We start from the raw sequence: 21,645 nt of genomic DNA, 5'->3' as shown, positions 1-21,645 counted from the left end.
GCTCTGTCGTAGCTGGCCGTGACCGGGAGACCCATGGGACGGCGCACAATTTGCCCAGCGTCGTCCAGGGTAGGGGAGGGAATGGCCAGCAGGGATGTAGCTCAGTTGGTAGAGCATGGCGTTTGCAACGCCAGGGTTGTGGGTTCGATTCCCACGGGGGGCCAGTATGTAAAAAAAAAAAAAAAAAAAAATGTATGCACTAACTGTAAGTCGCTCTGGATAAGAGCGTCTGCTAAATGACTAAAATGTAAATGTATAAAGATTCACCATAAATATGCCTCTCTTCCAGTTTTGGAGTTTAACTGTACTTTCCTGTCCCTTTCTCATGCAGGTCTCAGATAGGGGAGACCACAGACACACTGAATAGTCTGGAGGGAGACCTGACCAGTGTGCAGAACAGCAACGTTGAGGCCAGTAATAAGCTCAGTGCTCTGGAGAGAGAGGCCAAACAGCTGAACCTGACCTCAGATCAGCTCCACCGTCAACTAGACATCCTCAAGAACTCCAACTTCCTGGGTGAGCAGAGACTTCCTTTCCCCCTTCCACCAGAGGTTTTCTGGGATACATAGTGCCATAATGACTGATGCTATCAATGTTTTGTTGTAGAAATACTTTTTAAATATTAGTTAAATGTAGTATTAAATGTGTTCTTATTATTAGTTGGCACGCTCATTCCTCCAGGTGCATATGACAGCATCCGCAGCTCCTATAACAAGTCCCGTGATGCAGAGCGGCGAGCCAACCAGTCAACCACCACCACGCCCAGCACTGTCAGCCAATCAGCAGACACACGCCGCAAGACAGAACACCTCATCTCTGCCAAGAAAGATGACTTCAACCGTAAGAACGCTGTCAACAAGCGAGCCCTGGGGGACCTCAATGCAAAGGCACAGACTCTGGACATGAAGAAGATCAACGAGAAGGTGAAGCAAGCATCATCTGTCTGATTGGATTAAACCCCTTAAACAGCACAAGACCAGAGGAAGAGTTCAGGCAAAGTTATAAACAAATGTAGTAATCTGATACATGTTCCTCCCCCACCCCCTTTGATCAGGTCTGTGGGGCCCCTGGCGATGCCCCCTGTGCAGAGAGCCTTTGCGGAGGAGCAGGTTGCCGTGATGATGAGGGGAACAGGCACTGCGGAGGCCTGAACTGCAACGGTGCCGTAGCGATGGCAGATAACGCCCTGAAGAGGTCTAAGCATGCAGAAAAAGAGCTGAACAAAGCCATGGGGGAGGTAGAGGAGCTCTTCCACAAGGTCAGTTACAGTGATAGGAAATGGAGACCTGCAAATTCTATTGCGGCATGCCACTAAAGCATACAGCTGTATCACCTACAGTATGAGGGTACTTGATAACAGTTATCCCTGATTCTCTGTATCCCCCTGTATGGCTTCTCAGGTGGCAGATGCCAAGACCAAGGCGGAGGAGGCGAAAGGTAAAGCCCAGGCAGCTCTGGACAAGGCCACCAACACCAAGAACAAGGTGGAGCGCTCCAACAATGACCTGCGAGACCTCATAAAGCAGATCCGGGACTTCCTCATGCGTGAGTTGGCTAAAGTGATAGGAAATTCAGATATTCTAGGAAAAGTAAGTTCCTTGTCTACATGGGACCATACAAGCAATTTATCTTAAACTCAGGATTGTCATCATGATCATCATCACTAAGTGTTAACTTCCCATTCTACGTCAAAATTCTCTGTGCTGATCTGAATATCCATCTCCTTGCAGAGGAGGGTGCTGATCCAGACAGCATTGAGACGGTGGCCAACCGTGTCCTGGAGCTGTCCATTCCAGCCTCACCCCAGCAGATCAGACACCTGGCAGAGGAGATCAAGGACCGGGTCCGAAGCCTCTCCAACGTAGACACCATTCTGCAACAGACACAGGATGATGTGCGCAAAGCAGAGCAGCTGCTGCAGGAGGCCAAGAAGGCCAGGTGTGTGTGTGTGTGTGTGTGTGTGTATTCCCCCCCCCTCCAGGACGTTGAATAGGCATATTGTCACGTTCGTTGAGAGACGGGTCAGACCAAGGTGCAGCGTGGTATGCGTACATGTTTATTAAGACGAATAAACACTTGACAAAACAACGAAACGTGAAGCTCAAACAGTGGCTACAACAACAAGCCAAACAAGAGTCAAGATCCCACAACTAAGGTAGGCAACCAGGCTACCTAAGTATGAGCCCCAATCAGAGACAACGATCGACAGCTGCCTCTGATTTGGAACCACACCCGGCCAACATAGATCTAAACATACTAGATCTCCACATACTAGATCTCCACATGACACGTGACAGTACCCCCCCAAAGGTGCGTACTCTGGCCACACCAACCTGACTCATTAGGGGAGGGTCCGGGTGGGCATCCAGCCTCGGAGGCGGCTCCGGCTCCGGGCGTGACGACCTCTCCCTCTCTGACTCCCCGTTGCACCCCTGGTCTGTTCTGGACCTCGGCGCGATGCTTCCCCTCTCCTTCCTCCCACGATGCACCAAGCCCTGTCTGGACCCTGGTGTGGGAGGCCCCGAACCTGGAGAGGGGCTGACGTCTGGGCCTGGATCGGCAATCCTTCCGCGATGCACCAAGCCCTGTCTGGACCCTGGTGTGGGAGGCCCGACCCTGGAGAGGGGCTGACGTCTGGGCCTGGAGTGGAGCCTGCTGACCGGAGCTGAACTGGACCCCGGTGGAGCGGACTGCTCTGGCTCCGGAGTGGAGCCGCTGACTGGAGCTGGACTTGGCACCGGTGGAGCGGACTGCTCTGGCTCCGAAGTGGATCTGCTGACCGGAGCTGGACTAGGCACCGGTGGAGCGGACTGCTCTGGCTCCGGAGTGGAGCCGCTGACCGGAGCTGGACTTGGCACCGGTGGAGCGGACTGCTATGGCTCCGGAGTGGAGCAGCTGACCGGAGCTGAACTGGACCCCGGTGGAGCGGACTGCTCTGGCACTGGACTGGAGCAGCTGACCAGAGCTGGACTGGGCCCCGATGGAGCGGACTACTCTGGCACTGGAGTGGAGCAGCTGACCGGGCTGCGGACACGCACCACTGGTCTGGTGCGAGGAACAGGCATGGGCCGCACCGGGCTGGGAACACGCACCACTGGTCTGGTGCGAGGAGCAGGCACGGGCCGTGCCGGACTGGAGACGCGCACCACTGGTTTGGTACGAGGAGCAGGCACGGGCTGTGCCGGACTGGATACATGCACCACTGGTTTGATGCGGGAGCAGATACGGGGCGTACCGGGCTGGCAACACACACCACTGGTTTGGTCGGGGAGCAGGTACGGGCTGTACCAGGCTGGAGACACGCACCACTGGTTTGGTGTGGGGAGCAGGTACGGGGCGTACCGGGCTGGCGACACGCACCACTGGTTTGGTGCGGGGAGCAGGTACGGGCCGTACTGGACTGGATACACGCACCACTGGTTTGGTGCGGGGAGCAGGTACAGGCCGTACCGGACTGGATATGCGCACCACTGGTTTGGTGCGGGGAGCAGGTATGGGGCGTACCGGGCTGGCGACACGCACCACTGGTTTGGTGCGGGGAGCAGGTACGGGTCGTACTGGACTGGATACGCGCACCACTGGTTTGGTGCGGGGAGCAGGTACGGGGCGTACCAGGCTGGGGAGGCGCACTGGTGACACAGTGCGTAGAACCGGAGCAGGATATACTGGACCGTGGAGGTGTACTGGAGGTCTGGAGTGTACAGCTGGCACAACCCGTCCTGGCTGGATGCCCACTCTCGCACGACATGTGCGGGGCGCTGGCACAGGACGCACTAGGCTGTGAATGCGCACTGGCGACACAGTGCGTATCTCCGCATACCTTGGTTCCTCAATGAACACACGCTCCTTTTGTTGCCTGACCAGCTCCTCTCTCCGTGCATCCACTACTTCCTTCTCCCTACGGGCCTCCTGCAGCGCCTCCTCTTGAAGGGAGCTCTCCTGCTCTATTCTCCCTATCAGCCCCCGTACTGTGGTGGCCTCCTCTCTTAAACTGCAGATCCGCAGGTCTTGGAGGACCTCTAAAATAGCGGCCCCCTCCTCTACAGTCAGCCCTTTCACGGCCTCCTGCTGCCTCGTCGTCCACCCCGTGTGCCCCCCCAAAAAAAAATTATTGGGGCTGCTTCTCTGGCTTTCTTCGTGACTGAGACCTTTTAAGTTGCCGTCTCTCCTCCCTTGCTGCCTCTGTCTGCTCCCAAGGAAGGCGATCCATCCCAGCCTGGATCTCTTCCCATGTCCATGATCCCTTAACATTTAATATCTCCTCCCAAGTCCATGATTTCTGCTTCTCCTGGGCATGCTGCTTGGTCCTTGTTTGGTGGGATCTTCTGTCACGTTCGTTGAGAGACGGGTCAAACCAAGGTGCAGCGTGGTATGCGTACATGTTTATTAAGACGAATAAACACTTGACAAAACAACGAAACGTGAAGCTCAAACAGTGGCTACACACAACAAGCCAAACACGAGTCAAGATCCCACAACTAAGGTAGACAACCAGGCTACCTAAGTATGATCCCCAATCAGAGACAACAATCGACAGCTGCCTCTGATTGGGAACCACACCCGGCCAACATAGATCTAAACACACTAGATCTCCACATAGAATTACACATTACATAGAATACTCACACCCTGACCAAACCAACTAGCGAACTCTATGTCAGGCCGTGACACATATTTTCCAGACGTTGAAAAATACGTATTTTCCGGACATTGAAATCAGGCTCATTTTTGGTTCTGAATGAAAGTTGAAAATAAGTCATTTATAGACGTCTATGTTTGGGCCAAATCAAGGCTGGTCCAGACCGGACCAAAAATCTATATCCGTGGATGTTGAAATCAAGGCCGGTCTGGAACTGCACCAAAAAAAGACGTCCAAAAGGGTTCAGCATCGGTCTGTGCTTACTGAGGTGTAGCCTACAGTGTTGCCTGAAATTTTATTTTATGAATGCCCATCCATGTGGTAGGCCCACCGTTTGTAAAACAGGCCCTTGCATTGGCTTTATTAGTCTTGATTACTGTGACTAATCAATTTGGCTATTTAAGCTCTGAATATCAGCTAGTAGCTACCCAACTTTATCAGGAGTTATCGCAAGCCTATTTGCAATGTGTTTACACACTGGGATATGCAGAAGTATTTACTTTTTTGCTATGATCAGCTTGTCAAAAATTGACAGATACAAACTTGAAACACTGATCATGACAATAGGGTGAAACTTCTGGACAACAGTTGTGATTGTCCATTCCATATTGTCCATTTTACTTTGACCAGTCCAGTTTTTAGGATATGTTGTTTGTTAACATGACAGCTAATTTTTTATATGATTGTGCGCCATTTAGGTTAGGCTATTTGATTGGAGAAACCTGCATGATGTAAAAAGTGTCAATTTCATTACATTGTCATACATTTTATCTCCATTTTATCTTGGTCAGTTTAGCTCAGAAAATGCTGCCATAGGAGGCCGCCTAATCCTGTCTAATGAGCGGGCCGGCCGTGCACTCACTAAGTCTCTGGATAAGAGCGTCTGCTACATGACTAAAATGTAAATGTAAAATAGACTGACCAGGTGAATCAAGGTGAACGCTATGATCCCTTATTGATGTCACTTGTTAAATCCACTTCAATCAGTGTAGATGAAGGGGAGGAGACAGGTTAAAGAAGGATTTTTAAACCTTGAGACAATTGAGACATGGATTGTGTGTGTGTGACATTCAGTGGGTGAATGGGCAAGACAAAAGATTTAAGTGCCTTTGAACGGGCCTTACAAAAAAAGATTGCAGTTTTGAAACTGCAGTAAAGGTGTAGTAACTGCAGTTGACTGTGTTATTTTGGACGCAGTAATTGCAGAATAACTGCAGTAAAAAAAACTTATTTTGGATGCAGTATTTGCAGCATACTGCAGTTATACTGCACTCTGACTGCAATATTTTTTTCGTAAGGGGGGGGTATGGTAGTAGGTGCTAGACAAAATATTTAAGTGCCTTTGAACAGGGTATGGTAGTAAGTGCCAGGTGCACCAGTTTATGTCAAGAACTGCAACGCTGCTGGGTTTTTCACGTTCAACAGTTTCCTGTGTGTATCAGGAATGGTCCACCACCCAACATGGGCCAGCATCCCTTTGAAAAGCTTTCCACACCTTATAGAGTCCATTCCCGACTAATTGTGCTGTTCTGAGGGCAAAAGGGGTTGTGTGCAACTCAATATTAGGAAGGTGTTCTTAATGTTTTGTACACTCAGTGTAGATTATAGCAGTATCAAGTAAAAGGGAATGGTCCAGCACAGCAAGACACTCCTGATTCTAACATGTGTTTCCGTTCTGTAGGAATCGGGCAGAGGGGGTGAAATCCACAGCAGAGACGGTGAAACAGGCACTTGAGGATGCTAAGAAGGCCCAGGTCACAGCGGAGAAGACCATACAGCGGGCTAGGGCTGACATTGGTGAAACGGAAGCCCGACTAGCACAGGTACTCTACTGAGTGGACACCATCTATATGCAGTTTGACGTGATAAAGGAATCAAAAGATAATACATTCCTGATGTTTTCCCTGCTTTTAGATTGAGTCTGAGACCTCCAGCAGTGAACATGACCTGAATGATGCCATGGACCGCATGGGCAACCTAGGTCGGGAGATTAATGCTCTGAAGCTCAAACGTGCCCACAACAGCGTGGCAGCAGCTCGAGCTGAGGAGACAGCCACTATGGCACGTGACAAAGCCAATGAGGCCAAGCAGGTGTGTATGTTTGTTTGTGTATATTTGTGACTGTAATACCATGTCTGTTACTGATTATGCTGTCTTCTTTCTCTCAGATTTTAGATGGCGAGTTGATAGATAAGTATCACACAGTGCAGGAGTTGGTGGACAGGAAAGCCAAGACCATCCAGGAGGCGAAGAAGAAAGCAGAGCGCCTGAGAGATGAAGCCAAAGAGCTACTGAAGGATGCCCAGAACAAGCTCCAGAGACTAGCAGGTGTGTACGAGGGACCCTGGAGGGAACTGGGCCTCCTTTGTTTTAGAGCAGCATTACTTTTGATTTACACACGCTAACCTTGAAGAATAGCGAAGGCAACATTGCCCTCTTGTGGTTAAAAGTGTCACTGTATTGTCTCAATTTGTCTGATTGTGGTGAACTTCGACCAGAGACCAAACTGTAGGTCTGTCAGCCAGGTTTGGTTATTCTAAGATGAAACATTAAAATATAAATTTGACATACTTTATATCCACAGAGCTAGAGAAAGACTATGAAGAGAACCAGAAAACTTTGGAGGGCAAAGCCCAGCAGTTGGATGGCCTAGAAGACAAGATGAAGGCTATCCTCAACAACATCAACAAGCAGATCCAGATCTACAACACTTGTCAGTAACAGCCAGGACCTGGCTGGTCAAACCAACACTGACAGACACTATGTGAAACTACTACTGTTTTACCCTGCTGAGCCTGTACACTATGCACCTAGCCATGAAGGTGCCTGTCCAGCTACACTGTGTAACCGTGCCTTTTTGATTGTGAGATTTCACACAACTAATATAACATTGTGTGGCCACATTGTGTATTACTGAGTGACTTTCAACTGAAGGATAGAAGTGCCTCCACATGACATTTCAATTCAAATGTGTCCATCTGTGCATGTAAAATACAGAAATTTGCACATGATGTTTGTGCCAAAACTCAGATCACCCCCCAAAACATTGCCACATTCATAATATAAAGAATGCCAAAAAATAACTTAGAAATATATTGTTCTGGATAAACAAGCAATGAACAAAAGTTATGTATCCTACCCACTGGATGAATGGTCACTTTTTCATAGTTTCTGATTTCTCTCCTGGATTCAATGATGGATGCATGTTCTCATTAAACCCTGCATACATTAAATGGTTGGTATTATTTTTTGTAATGGAGAGAACTGTTTTGGGTTTACCTGAAAATAGACATTGAAAAAGCATTTCCACTCAGCACTCGAGAAACTGAAATTGTGTGACTATAACACTGGAACACCATCACTGCACATATTATTATTATAATAAACATACATTGAAGATGCAATGGTGGGGATCACCTAAGGAGAAGATTGTCAACAAATGTAATGTCCAAGGTTCATGTCCTATTCAATATTCCCTTATAATAACCCCCCTATAATAAACCAGTGTTACTAATTCCATGCCCTGCATGCATAGCCGCCTGTAGAACCAACCAAGAAAACCTTGGTCACATGGGGAAGGTTTGGTTTGGTAGCAACAGTGCTGCCTTCAGGAAGTGGCAAGTCTTCGGAGTGGATTTCGGTTTGGACTGTTTTTGTTCCTAAACAAAGTGCGAGTCATTGCGCGAGGGCCGGTAAATTAGGTTGACTCGATTGATCGTCATTTACTTCACCTTTATTTGCATCATATATTCGGTATATATAAGAGATGGGTCCTGGATAACGAGAATCTTCGAGAAACACCGGAGTACGGGGTTTCGATTGCAGGCAGGGATGAGCAGAGGCCCGCGGCGGTATCAAAGAGCTTAGCGAGGGCTGAAGTCAGAAGTAACGTTACGGACTCGGCGGCATTGTGCCCAAAGACCGGGAGACGATCCTCCAAATTATACAAGTTTTGTAAGGGCCACTATTGCTATTATTATTTTAAAAAATATATATATATAACAAGGCGTGAGGTGATATTGTCAATATATATTGGTTGTCTAGCTTGTCGACATAACAAACGTCAGGTAGCAAACTAAAGCTAGCTAACTGTTGTTAGCTTAGCAGCTAACTAGCTACGTTAGCTAGTAACGTTAGCCTACTCACGTTACATTGGCAATTTAGCTATCCCTGTCATTAATGACATGATATAGATCACATGTTCACATTTTAATGTTCAATTGTCTGATTATTGAACAACTTGATTTGCCAATGATCATTGACAGCTAGCTGACTTGCCGCATCAATGACGCCATTACATCGAGGATAAAGAGACTGTGGCAGAAATGTACATCAAGGTGTAACGTTGTTAACTAGGTAGCTAGCTAGCTATAGCCAAGTGCAATTTGTAGAGTTAAACATTTATAACTAGTTACTTAAAGATATTGTAGTTAGCCAGCATTGTACCAAAGAGGTAGATATTTGCTATCCACATTGACTAACGTTAGCAATCGAGGGTGCAACATACAAGGCAAAACATTCAAGATAGTTCGCTACTAGATACAGCAGCTAATATCTCATTGTTTGGGTGTCTAATTTGTAGCTAAGTTAGACAGCTACCACCAGTCAGTTTAGCTCTCTAATAGCTAGATAATACTAACTAATCCTGACTCATCCTACCCATGCTAGGTTACGGAGACATCATTTATAGATCGGCAGGTAAGGGTGCTCTCGAGAGGCTAGATGTTCTTTACCATTCGGCCATCATATTTACCACCAATGCTCCTTATCGGACACATCATTGCGCTCTATACTCCTCTGTGAACTGGCCATATCTGTATACCCGGCGCAAGACCCAGTGGTTGATGCTTATTTATAAAAACCCTCTTAGGCCTCACTCCCCCCTGATATACCTACTAATACCCTCATCCTTAACATACAGCACCCGTTCTGCCAGTCACATTCTGTTAAGGTCCCCAGAGCACATACATCCCAGGTTCGCTCCTCTTTTCAGTTCGCTTCAGCTAGCGACTGGAACGAGCTGCAAAAAACACTCAAAATTGACAGTTTTATCTCCATCTCTACATTCAAAGTCCCAATCATGGACACTTTTACTGACACTTGTATTGTTGTCTCTACCGTTTTGCCCTTTGTGCTGTTGTCTGTGCCTAACAATGTTTGTACCATGATGTGGTGTTGTCTTAGGTCTCTCTTTATGTAGTGTTGTGCACTTGTGCTGTCTCTCTTGTCGTGATGTGTGTTTTGTCTTACATTTTTAATCCCAGCCCCCGTCCCCACAGGAGGCGTTTTGCTTCTTGGTAGGCTGTCTTTGAAAATAAGATTTTGTTCTTAATTGACTTGCCTAGTTAAATAAAGGTTAAATAAAAGAATGTATGCAGAGAATATTTGCAATGTTTGCAGAGATAATACTATCTTACAAATGTACAGGAAATGTTTGGAATTAAAATGTTTCATCTGAAAGGGGTGAGGGTTACAATTTTGGCTATTTGTGTGTGTGTTCTGTAACATTTTACATTTAAGTCATTTAGCAGGAGCTCTTATCCAGAGTGACTTGGCTACAGTTAGTGCATTCAACTTAAAGATATTTTCTGGTGCGTTTGTATACTTTTTAGCCAGTAGTTCTGAAAGTAGCGCCCACAAACCAAAAGTGGTCAGTGAAAATTGCCTACTACCGAAGACAGTGCAGTATGACGATAGGCAGAAACTGCTTATCCAATAGATATCCCCGATCACACTTGTCGGCGATGTCATGGCGACATTGGTTAGCTAAGCTCATGCGCAGAAACGCGTCATTGGGTCTAATGGTCGTCTCGCGCTGAACTGCGCATGTGCAGGCCATCAAAGGCACTCCTTCGATATAAAGTTGTTTTTGACAAATGAAAAGGTGTCACTTTAACACGTTTCTAGTAATAACATGTTCAACTGAAGACATTGGCTTGAATCTAGGTTGTGCCTTTAGATTTCAAGAAAATTCACAACTACGGAATAATTTTTCACCTCTCATTGACTTCTCAAACCCCAGCCTGGTCTGCTTGGTCTGTTTCATAAGCGTTCCCGGAAGTCTCGTGATGTTGCACCTCTTGGTTTAGAAACTTTGTGCTGTTACGTCACAAATATGCAGATATGTGCACCACATCATTGCTTTCTATCTCGCTCTACTGTGTGTGTGTGTCTTGCTAGCTGTCACTCAAATGGCGAGGGGCTGAAGCCCATTGGCTGAAACTTGAATTGCTACGTGGCTGACCCATGTGGGGGTAAATGTAGGGAAAAAGGCATCTCACTGCTTCCAGAAAAGTGTCTTTTAAACTAGGGATTCCATGGCTAATTGAGGGAAGTCTGTAATTCTGCTCATAGATTATGCGTGTATGAACTACACATTGACACATCCAGCCCAAAGCGGGAGGTAAAAACTTGTCGCCAAAGTACCGGAGCATGTATTTTTAAAGGGGGGCTGAACTGGGGGCCCAACTGCATAGATGACACTCTTAATGACCCTTATGTAGCTCTGCAACACTCATTTATAACGGTGTTGGTTTTCTGACTCTTCTCAGGCCCCCTGATTCTGTTCTGGGAGAGTTCTAACTTGTAACATCGCCAAGATAGCTGGACCGGGCAGAAAGCGGCACACCTCAGAACCAGACCCCAGCAGCAGCGACGCCAGCGACGGGCGTTCCGGGAGCGCCAAGTGCCTGAAGATGGCCAGCAGCAGTGAATCAGGCCGGCGGAATGGGGGTCAGCGCAGCGCTGGTGACAACACCAGCAAGAAGAAGCAGAAGGACAGGGCCAACCAGGAGAGCAGGGAGGCCAAGCGAGCAGCAGCAGCAGGGGCCAATGCAGAGCACAAGAAAGGTGAGAGGGTTAAAGATGAGCTATTTTGGGTGCGTTAAGGCAGGAGGGTTTGCCCCTGAGATGCTCCTTTATTAGCAATGCGTGAAGTGTTTGCTGTGAGCAAGCCTATTTGTTATGTTGAGCCTATATTTTGATTTGTGTATGACGTAACATCTGAATGCAAAAACCTGACGATACAATGGGGAGAACTAGTGGTGTTGAAGGGTACTTCAAGTTTGCTTTGTTTCATCTATGGGAGTACTGCTCAGTTCCCTGTTTGTGGTTCCTAAAGGACTTTTGATACAGGACATTTGGCTATAGAATTTTTGTTTAGTGTCCTCCAGTAAGATGTTTGTCATTTGCAGCCTTCTCTTTTATTGTAGAATATAGAACAGGTCCCGTAATGTGTTATATGGGCCTTGGAGGTATTTTCTTTGTCTTACAAGGTATCATCTTCCAGTGTTTCCCCTATATTCATTTAGCTAAATTGTTTCCGGCACTCCCAAAAATCGGATAAAAAAAAATAATATATATATATATATATATAGTAAAAAAACAAAAACGTTTTCAGTGTAAACTTTAACGACTAAAACCACATACAGTGAGGGGAAAAAAGTATTTGATCCCCTACTGATTTTGTACGTCAGAGTTATATTATCTCTACAATATCAGCTAACGATTCCATCAAGCCTGCGATTAGCACCAGCCCTCAAAGTAAACACACGGCTGCCTTTGGAACGCTGGTTCCTGGCTCCGGTTGGGGAGCCTGCGGAGATGGTGGGAGATGATGGGTGAAACCAGCTGAACGGCCATGCTCCTGACTGGCTGCCCAGGAGTTAGAGGCCAGGCCACTCACCATACCCTTAGGGAGGCACACACAACCTGGGACATAAGGCACAGATACATACAGTGAGGGAAAAAAGTATTTGATCCCCTGCTGATTTTGTATGTTTGCCCACTGACAAAGAAATGATCGGTCTATAATTTTAATGGTAGGTTTATTTAAACAGTGAGAGACATAATAACAACAAAAAAATCCAGAAAAACGCATGTAAAAAATGTTATAAATTGATTTGCATTTTAATGAGGGAAATAAGTATTTGACCCCCTCTCAATCAGAATGATTTCTGGCTCCCAGGTGTCTTTTATACAGGTAACGAGCTGAGATTAGGAGCACACTCTTAAAGGGAGTGCTCCTAATCTCAGCTTGTTACCTGTATAAAAGACACCTGTCCACAGAAGCAATCAATCAGATTCCAAACTCTCCACCATGGCCAAGACCAAAGAGCTCTCCAAGGATGTCAGGGACAAGATTGTAGACCTACACAAGGCTGGAATGGGCTACAAGACCATCGCCAAGCAGCTTGGTGAGAAGGTGACAACTTTTGGTGCGATTATTCGCAAATGGAAGAAACACAAAAGAACTGTCAATCTCCCTCTGCCTGGGGCTCCATGCAAGATCTCACCTCGTGGAGTTGCAATGATCATGAGAATGGTGAGGAATCAGCCCAGAACTACACGGGAGGATCTTGTCAATGATCTCAAGGCAGCTGGGACCATAGTCACCAAGAAAACAATTGGTAACACACTATGCCGTGAAGGACTGAAATCCTGCAGCGCCCGCAAGGTCCCCCTGCTCAAGAAAGCACATATACATGCCCGTCTGAAGTTTGCCAATGAACATCTGAATGATTCAGAGGAGAACTGGGTGAAAGTGTTGTGGTCAGATGAGACCAAAATCGAGCTCTTTGGCATCAACTCAACTCGCCATGTTTGGAGGAGGAGGAATGCTGCCTATGACCCCAACAACACCATTCCCACCGTCAAACATGGAGGTGGAAACATTATGCTTTCGGGGTGTTTTTCTGCTAAGGGGACAGGACAACTTCACCGCATCAAAGGGATGATGGATGGGGCCATGTACCGTCAAATCTTGGGTGAGAACCTCCTTCCCTCAGCCAGGGCATTGAAAATGGGTCGTGGATGGGTATTCCAGCATGACAATGACCCAAAACACACGGCCAAGGCAACAAAGGAGTGGCTCAAGAAGAAGCACATTAAGGTCCTGGAGTGGCCTAGCCAGTCTCCAGACCTTAATCCCATAGAAAATCTGTGGAAGGAGCTGAAGGTTCGAGTTGCCAAACGTCAGCCTCGAAACCTTAATGACTTGGAGAAGATCTGCAAAGAGGAGTGGGACAAAATCCCTCCTGAGATGTGTGCAAACCTACTACAAACCAACTACAAGAAACGTCTGACCTCTGTGATTGCCAACAAGGGTTTTGCCACTAAGTACTAAGTCATGTTTTGCAGAGGGGTCAAATACTTATTTTGCAGAGGGGTCAAATACTTAAAATGCAAATCAATTTATAACATTTTTGACATGCGTTTTTCTGGATTTTGTTGTTGTTATTCTGTCTCTCACTGTTCAAATAAACCTACCATTAAAATTATAGACTGATCATGTCTTTGTCAGTGGGCGACCATACAAAATCAGTAGGGGATCAAATACTTTTTTTCCCCTCACTGTATAAAGTATGTAGAAAATATAATGGAGCTTTATATTTATAAGATCATTTGTTCATACTCGGAGGTAAAAATGGTGATGCAAGAATGATCACTTTACCTATAACCCCTTAAAGAAGAACTTGAAAATATTATACTGAGTAAGAATGTCTAGTACAAGACACACAGCTGAGCAAACAAATGTACAGCAGCTTTTGCCTATGTATTGTGTTTGAAAGTAAGATGTGAGCGCTGATGGAGTGAGCTCATGCATGGTCACCGGCCATTTATGTTGCTGCTCTCTGCTTAATGCTGAAGAGTTGTAATCCTAGCTGGTGTAAGGCCGGCCGCAGGGAAACATGCCATGTCAAGGTCACAAGAGCTGTTGTGCCTCTCTGGTCGGCTCTCTCCAACCAGAATACATGAGCCCAATCAATCAATAACTAATTTACTGCCTGGTGATAGGCAGGCCAAAACTCCATCCCACCAAAACAGGCAGACATTTCAGGACGTCTTTTCAAACAGCTCTAACACTAAAAGGGCATTCTCATCAATTTCACAATATTATTCCAACCTCATAGTGTGGAAATATATATATAAAACATAGGAAGATCATGTTTTGGACTGCACTGGGCCTTTTAAAATAGTAATTTTGCTCTTTGAAATCAATGTTTTTTGTTTGGCATACATTTTGATGTGAAAAATCGGGGTCTCCGTGTAATTTCGTTATCGTGGAATTGCCCGTAGCTAGATGAGGTAATAGAGGACACTGTGTGGGTAGGTAGAGACCACAGGAGTTTGACACATTCATTGGGGAGAACGGGCTTGTGTTAATGACTGGAGCAGAATTCGTGGAATGGGATCAATGGTTTCCAGGTGTTTGATGCCAATCCATTTGCTCCGTTCCGGACATTATTATGAGCTGTTCTCCCCTCAGCAGCCTTCCGTGGTAGACTCACACTGGCCAGCTGGCCCTCTGAATTCCATTACCATGGAATTGCCCGTACCCCCAGTCCCATTGTCCACACTGTATCCTTTGTGACCTTCCAATGCCTTGGCTGTTGAATTGGCTATTGTCTATGCCATTCACTGATTCTCACCAAGCACCTTCCCCGTTTCTTTCATATGTTAGTGGTGTAACCCATTAGTAAAATACATATTTTACTTTCAATGTATGTGGCACTATGTGCATAGTAAGCTGGGCCTAAAATTAACACCCCCGTTCGCAGGTCGATTTTGGCATTGGCGGGTAAGAATATCTAATTCACCAGCCACGTTGACAGGTGGTCCCACTCAGGGCTGTAGAGTGCAAGCATTTAATAAAAATAGTCAAAAGTCAAGTATGGGCATGTGCGAGTTGTGATTTTATAGCTGCAGTAGCTGCCATTTTGTTTAATGTCTGGTAAATGTACTAAGAAATACGAATCCTAATGTTATATTCCACCTCGCGCAGCAACACTGCCTGGTTGGGGGGCTGTGCGCACTGTGAGTGAAGTGCTGAACTATTCGTTTTTTGGAGCGATGCGGACAGGCATAAAAGTTGTTTTAACTAAAGTGAGACTTTATCCTCCTGTTTCTTGAATATTTGTTTTGTTCACAAGTTAGGTTGTTTTTCAATGTTTGAGTTTGTTTCCACTGCTAGCGAAGAGATGTCGTTGACATATACTAGTCAGATTTTCACAGGCACACGTGATGACTCAAGTGCAGTGTTCCCAACAATTTTTCAGTGAGATCCGCTATTGGCTCCTTGATTTGTTGCTAGATGAGGTTATGTGCTGCAACAACGTCACTGCACGAATTTGCCTTGCTGTGTTCCACACATCCCCTCCCCTTGTGCTTCTCTGCCTGTGAGTGCACCATTGCTGTGACTTCTGTTGCACAGACAGCTTCTCCCACTCTCGTTTGCGGAAGAATTGAGTGGGAAAAGTCGCTAAATGCTATCAAAACCATAGAAACCCTCTGTGCAAATGTATGTAAAAAAAAAAACGGATTACATTTACCTAAGTATTAAGACCCTTTACTCAGTACTTTGTTGAAACACCTTTGCCAGCGATTACAGCTTCGAGGCTTCTTGAGTATGATGCTACAAGCTTGGCTGTATTTGGGGAGTTTCTCCCATTCTTCTCTGCAGATCCTTTCAAGCTCTGTCAGGTTGGATGGGGAGCGTCACTGCACAGCTATTTTCAGGTCTCTCCAGAGATGCTCGATCGGGTTAAAGTCTGGGCTCTGGCTGGGCCACTCAAGGACATTCAGAGACTTGTCCCGAAGCCACTCCTGCGTTGTCTTGGCAGTGTGCTTAGGGTCGCTGTCCTGTTGGAAGGTGAACCTTCAACCCAGTCTGAGGTCCTGAGCGCTCTGGAGCAGGTTTTCATCAAGGATCTCTCTGTACTTTGCTCCGTTCATCTTTCCCTTGATCCTGACTAGTCGTCCCTGCCACTGAAAAACATCCCCACAGCATGCGGCTTCCACCACCATGCTTCACCGTCAGGATGGTGCCAGGTTTCCTCCAGACGTGACGCTTGGCATTCAGGGCAAAGAGTTCAATCTTGGTTTCATCAGACCAAAGAATCTTGTTTCTCATGGTCTGAGAGTCCTTTAGGTGCCCTTTGGCAAACTCCAGCGGGCTGTCATGTGCCTTTTACTGAGGAGTGGCTTCCATCTGGCCACTCTACCATGAAGGCCTGATTGGTAGAGTGATGCAGAGATAGTTATCCTTCTGGAAGGTTCTCCCATAACCACAGAGTAACTCTGGAGCTGTGACCATTGGGTTCTTGGTCACCTCCCTGACCAAGACCCTTCTCCCCTCAGTTTGGCTGGGCGGCCAGCTCTAGGAAGAGTCTTGGTGGTTCCAAACTTCTTCCATTTAAGAATGACGGAGGCCACTGTGTTCTTGGGGACCTTCATGCTGCAGAAATTTTTTGGTACCCTTCCCAAGATCTGTGCCTCGACACAATCCTGTCTCGGAGCGCTACGGACAATTCCTTCGACCTCATGGCTTGGTTTTTGCTCTGACATGCACTGTCAACTGTGGGACCTTATATAGACAGGTGTGTGCCTTTCCAAATCATGTCCAATCAATTGAATTTACCACCGGTGGACTCCAATCAAGTTGTAGAAACATCTCAAGGATGATCAATGGAAACAGGATGCACCTGAGCTCAATTTTGAGTCTCATAGTAAGGGGTCTGAATACTTATCTATATAATGTATTTCTGTTGAATTTTTAATACATGCAACAATTTCAAAGATTTTACTGAGTTACAGTTCATATAAGGAAGTCAGCCAATTGAAATCAATTCATTAGGCCTTAATCTATGGATTTCACATGACTGGGAATACAGATATGCATCTGTTGGTCACAGATACCGTTTAAAACAAAACAAAATAATAGGGCCGTGGATCAGAAAACCAGCCAGTATCTGGTGTGACCACCATTTGCCTCACACACACACACACACACAACCATTTCAAAGAGTTACAGTTCAAATAAGGAATCTCCTTCGCATAGAGTTGATCAGGCTGTTGATTGTGGCCTGTGGAATGCTGTCCCACTCCTCTTTAATAGCTGTGTGAAGTTGATGAATATTGGGGGGAACTGGAACACGCTGTCGTACACGTCGATCCAGAGTATCCCAAACATGCTCAATGGATGACATGTCTGGTCTGCCGGCCATGGAAGAACTGGGCCATTTTCAGCTTCCAGGAATTGTGTACAGATCCTTGCGACATGGGGCCATGCTTTATCATGCTGAAACATGAGGTGATGACGGCGAATGAATGACAATGGGCCTCAGGATCTCATCATGGTATCTCTGTGCATTCAAATTGCCATCGATAAAATGTAATTGTGTTCGCTGTCCGTAGCGTATGCCTGCCCATACCACAACCCCACCGCCACCATGGAGCACTCTGTTCACAACGTTGACATCAGCAAACTGTTCGTCCCCAGGACGCCATATACAGGGTCTGCGGTTGTGAGGCCGGTTGGACGTACTGCCAAATGAACATTTTAAATTATCTGGCAACAGCTCTGGTTTACATTCCTGCAGTCAGCATGCCAATTGCACACTCCCTCAACTTGAGACATCTGTGCCATTGTTGTGTGACAAAACTGCACATTTTAGAGTGGCTTTTTATTGTCCCCAGCACAAGGTGTACCTGTGTAATGATCATGCTGTTTAATCAGCTTCTTGATATGTCACACCTGTCAGGTGAATTGATTATCTTGGCAAAGGAGAAATGCTCACTAACAGAGATGTAAACAAGTTGCGCACAAACATTTAGAGAAATAAGCTTTTTGTGCATATGTAACATTTCTGGGATCTTTTATTTCAGCTCATGAAACATGGGACCAACACTTTACATGTTGTGTTTTATATTTTGGTTCAGTGTATATAATTAATTGCTCCTGTCTAAATAAAATCATTCAAAATACTTAACCAGGGAGCATGACTTAGCCACAGAGGATAATTAGCTTCTTTAAAAAAATCTATCTCTGGATTGTTTCAAATCACAAGTGTGTTTGGGAAGCCTGCAATTTGGGTAGTGCGTGTGGCAATAGGTCTAGCTGATTGAGTTGCGGCTGTCAGCGAAAAGCGTCTAAAATGTGTGTAGGTAATGCCTTGAGTATAATTTTAAAATGTTGCATCAAGAAGAAGGGGAGGGGGCTGTGAGGAAGATATGGTGCGTCTCCAGAATACATGCATATGTAGGAAAGTGCCCATTTGGCAATGTCTTATTTCTGATTGCCTTAACTCCCCACGTACACCACTCTTTTTTTTTCTCCGCCTCACACAAGTCAACAAAGTCGTTTTTTTTAACATCCATTGCGAATGATCGTTTCTCAGTATTTGAAAAATCTTTCCAACACTCCCGGCCTCGATAATCACCAAACTTCGGTGTGAAAGAGCAGAATATCAATGCCCGTCCAACTGATTTGTTCTGGTGCCGGGTCTGCTGAAAAGTAGCTGAATTTGTCGCTAGAATCATTTACCAATAAAAGTTGCTGGAGGGGTCAAAACATATAGCCACAAAGTCGCTAAGTTGCCAAAACCGCTGGAGGAGATCCCGGTACCATGGTAACCTTAAAGGGGCAGCTGAACATTTGTCTCGTCTGTGATATCTTGGTTAAAAGTTAAAATATTAAATTGAGCAATATATAATATAACTTGTTACTAGTAATACATTCCTTGTTTTAGAAATGTTACTAAGCATTATCCTCCATTATTATTTTTTGGGGTGTAGTTAATGTGAAAAGGTTTTGACTGGTAAAAATCGACCTGCCACAGTGGCTGGTAGACAAAGTTAGTTTTAGGCCCTGATAATAAGTGACAGGCCATTCAACAATTTATAGACAACACAAATGAAAGACACCACGGACTAGCCTATTGGTAAAGTGGGTTGGCAGTTCAAATAAGAACAAATGTCAATACTATGGTGATATCATAGTGGACCGTAGCAGGGTTTAGGGAGAGGGTGTCACATGGCATACAACCCGACTGGGAGCCCAGCTGTAGAGGGTTTGGTGTTGCCTGTGACCTTTTTATTTACAGCAGCTGTGTGTGAGAGAGAGAGGGTGTCCTGTATACAATATGTGTGTGAGAGCCATAGAGCGGGAGAATAAACAAGGCATAGTCTGTTGTAGTGGTGAACGTGAGCACCTTGGACTGAACTGAACACTCACACATGGTATATACATGACCGAAGGCACTCTAGCTTCACTATGACGAAAGGTACAGTATAATAATAATAAATAATAATATGCCATTTAGCAGACGCTTTTATCCAAAGCGACTTACAGTCATGCGTGCATAAATTTGTTTGTGTATGGGTGGTCCCGGGGATCGAACCCACTACCTTGGCGTTACAAGCACCGTGCTCTACCAGCTGAGCTACAGAGGACCAAGCATTGCCGATGTTTGTTGTGATTTCATATTCCGGTTTGTTGTTGCCAGAAAGAGGATTATTCTTATCTTATTTTGAGTATTTGTGGATTTTGACCATTGTCATTGGGGGGTCGTTTTTAAAGCTTTGCTTACTGTTTAGCAGTAAGTTCATCTTTGTCTAGGCCTATACTGGCCAAAGAAGTTGAATCAGTGTTGTGTGCATTTCTGTAGATCTATCTCTTGTGAAGATGCAGTATGTTTGGAAGCCTTTTCTCTGATGAATAAATGACTTTAATCTTTATCTAATGGTAATTGTAACGGTATCGATGTAGTCCTCAAAGTATATCGATGTTCATCTGTTGTAGACCATTGTAGGCTGATTTGCTTTTTGATTTGTTTACTTTCCTAACAGTCAGTCACAGCATGTGCTGTTCTTCTTACAGAATCTATTTTGAAGGTGCTCTCTGTGATATGCTGAGTGTACAAGTATTCCTCTGACAGATTTATTTGTCTGCTCGGTGCTGTGTAGATGTGTTTGTGGACTGGAAGCAGAATGCGAATGAGGTGACAGTGAGGCTGCGCTGTGGAGAGGGGTTTCAGAGTGTGGAGGACGTCACCACTACCTTCACTGACACAGACTGTCAGGCCTGCTTCCCAGGTCAGATCACAAGCTACACACACACACACACACACACACACATCTGAAACTAACTAGGCCGCCTACATGTCTTCTAGCTTAAGTGTATGTGATGATTGTACATGTATGACAGCTTGTATAGACTACCTGTCTGTGTGTGCTGAGATAGCGTTTGAATGATGGAGTATGTGTTTTTACGTGTGTGTGTCTTTGATCTGCGTGTGCTTGCGTGGCATTAGTTTTTCACTGTGAACGTGCAGCATTAGCACAAGTCTGATGGCCCACTGCTCTCTCTTCAGATGGGCGCCAGTGGGACTGTCACCTGCAGGAGGAGATTGAGGGCTCCTGCAGCAAAGTGCAGTACAAAGAGAAGGGTGGCTTCCTGCTTTTGGTCATGCAGAAGAAGATCCCCTTTCACTCCTGGCCCTCCCTTATGGTGAGTCAGCCTGCTGCCCTCCCTGCCTCCATCCTGTCATTTAGCTTATGGTTCTTTCATTGAAAATCATCAACTGCCAACCTTAAATGTCTCTATTGCCTATCCCTTGTGAAGGTTTCAACACCATTTCAAAAGAAATGCATACAAAAAAACAAACATTTTGTCTCTTCTCCCTGTAGCAAAATAAAAAGGAGAAGGAGCCTGTGCAGGCCAAGAATGGCAAAGAGCAGAAACCGCCGCCTGTGGTAAAGCCAGAGAAATCTGTCCCTGAGACTGCAGATAAGCCCAAACTGTCCACCCAGCCATCTGCTCCACCGGCACAGAGCGAACAGAGGTGTGGCAAAGCAGAGCGAGGTGTCAAACGCACCATGAAGAACAAACCAGCAGCAGACAGGCCAGAGTCTGGGGTGAAGGCTGCAGGAGAGGGGCAGACCAAGCCTGTCAGTAAAGGGGACCTGCCTCAGGAGCCTAGTGCCAAGCGCACCGTCCGTCCCCCCAAGGCCTCCAAGGACTCTACTTCACAGACTCCCAGGGATACACACCCCAAGTCCACAGCCAATGGGAAACCGCACACCCCCACTCCCACTGGCCGAGACCCCCAGACGTATACAGCTGGTGACAATCGTGCTGACAGGCTAGGCAACGGTCATGAGTGTACAACACCCGAGATGGCCTTCAGCCACACACAGCAGGAGATGAAAGTTCAGGTGAGTCCCAG

The 21,645-nt window shown here is 46.1% G+C and overlaps 2 protein-coding genes across 10 annotated transcripts in view; both read left to right on the top strand.

Annotated features, from left to right (window-relative positions):
* The window catches only part of lamb2 (laminin, beta 2 (laminin S)), a 51,569-nt gene extending 43,697 nt beyond the window's left edge, over positions 1-7,872 (top strand). For both annotated transcript variants that reach the window (XM_041846226.2, XM_041846227.2), the window contains 9 exons: positions 332-516; positions 682-923; positions 1,055-1,258; positions 1,401-1,545; positions 1,731-1,938; positions 6,321-6,462; positions 6,554-6,730; positions 6,808-6,967; positions 7,224-7,872. In XM_041846226.2, the coding sequence (XP_041702160.2) occupies positions 332-516; positions 682-923; positions 1,055-1,258; positions 1,401-1,545; positions 1,731-1,938; positions 6,321-6,462; positions 6,554-6,730; positions 6,808-6,967; positions 7,224-7,360 (1,600 nt within the window). In that variant the 3' untranslated portion in view covers positions 7,361-7,872. The remainder of the gene's footprint in view (positions 1-331; positions 517-681; positions 924-1,054; positions 1,259-1,400; positions 1,546-1,730; positions 1,939-6,320; positions 6,463-6,553; positions 6,731-6,807; positions 6,968-7,223) is intronic.
* A 329-nt stretch (positions 7,873-8,201) lies between these two features.
* Positions 8,202-21,645, top strand: part of usp19 (ubiquitin specific peptidase 19) — a 36,122-nt gene continuing 22,678 nt past the window's right edge. For 4 of the 8 annotated variants that reach the window (XM_041846233.2, XM_041846231.2, XM_041846232.2 and 1 more), the window contains exons 1-5: positions 8,203-8,593; positions 11,191-11,488; positions 20,384-20,512; positions 20,791-20,927; positions 21,107-21,634. In XM_041846233.2, the coding sequence (XP_041702167.1) occupies positions 11,335-11,488; positions 20,384-20,512; positions 20,791-20,927; positions 21,107-21,634 (948 nt within the window). In that variant the 5' untranslated portion in view covers positions 8,203-8,593; positions 11,191-11,334. Of the gene's footprint in view, positions 8,594-11,190; positions 11,489-19,551; positions 19,702-20,383; positions 20,513-20,790; positions 20,928-21,106; positions 21,635-21,645 lie in introns of those variants that run through there. The other 4 variants (XM_041846230.2, XM_041846234.2, XM_041846236.2 and 1 more) reach the window with 4 other exon arrangements.

This window comes from Coregonus clupeaformis, chromosome 24 (genome assembly GCF_020615455.1).
Source record: "Coregonus clupeaformis isolate EN_2021a chromosome 24, ASM2061545v1, whole genome shotgun sequence".
In the NCBI taxonomy this organism is placed as follows: Eukaryota; Metazoa; Chordata; class Actinopteri; order Salmoniformes; family Salmonidae; genus Coregonus; species Coregonus clupeaformis.
This window is presented reverse-complemented; position numbering and strand designations above follow the sequence as displayed.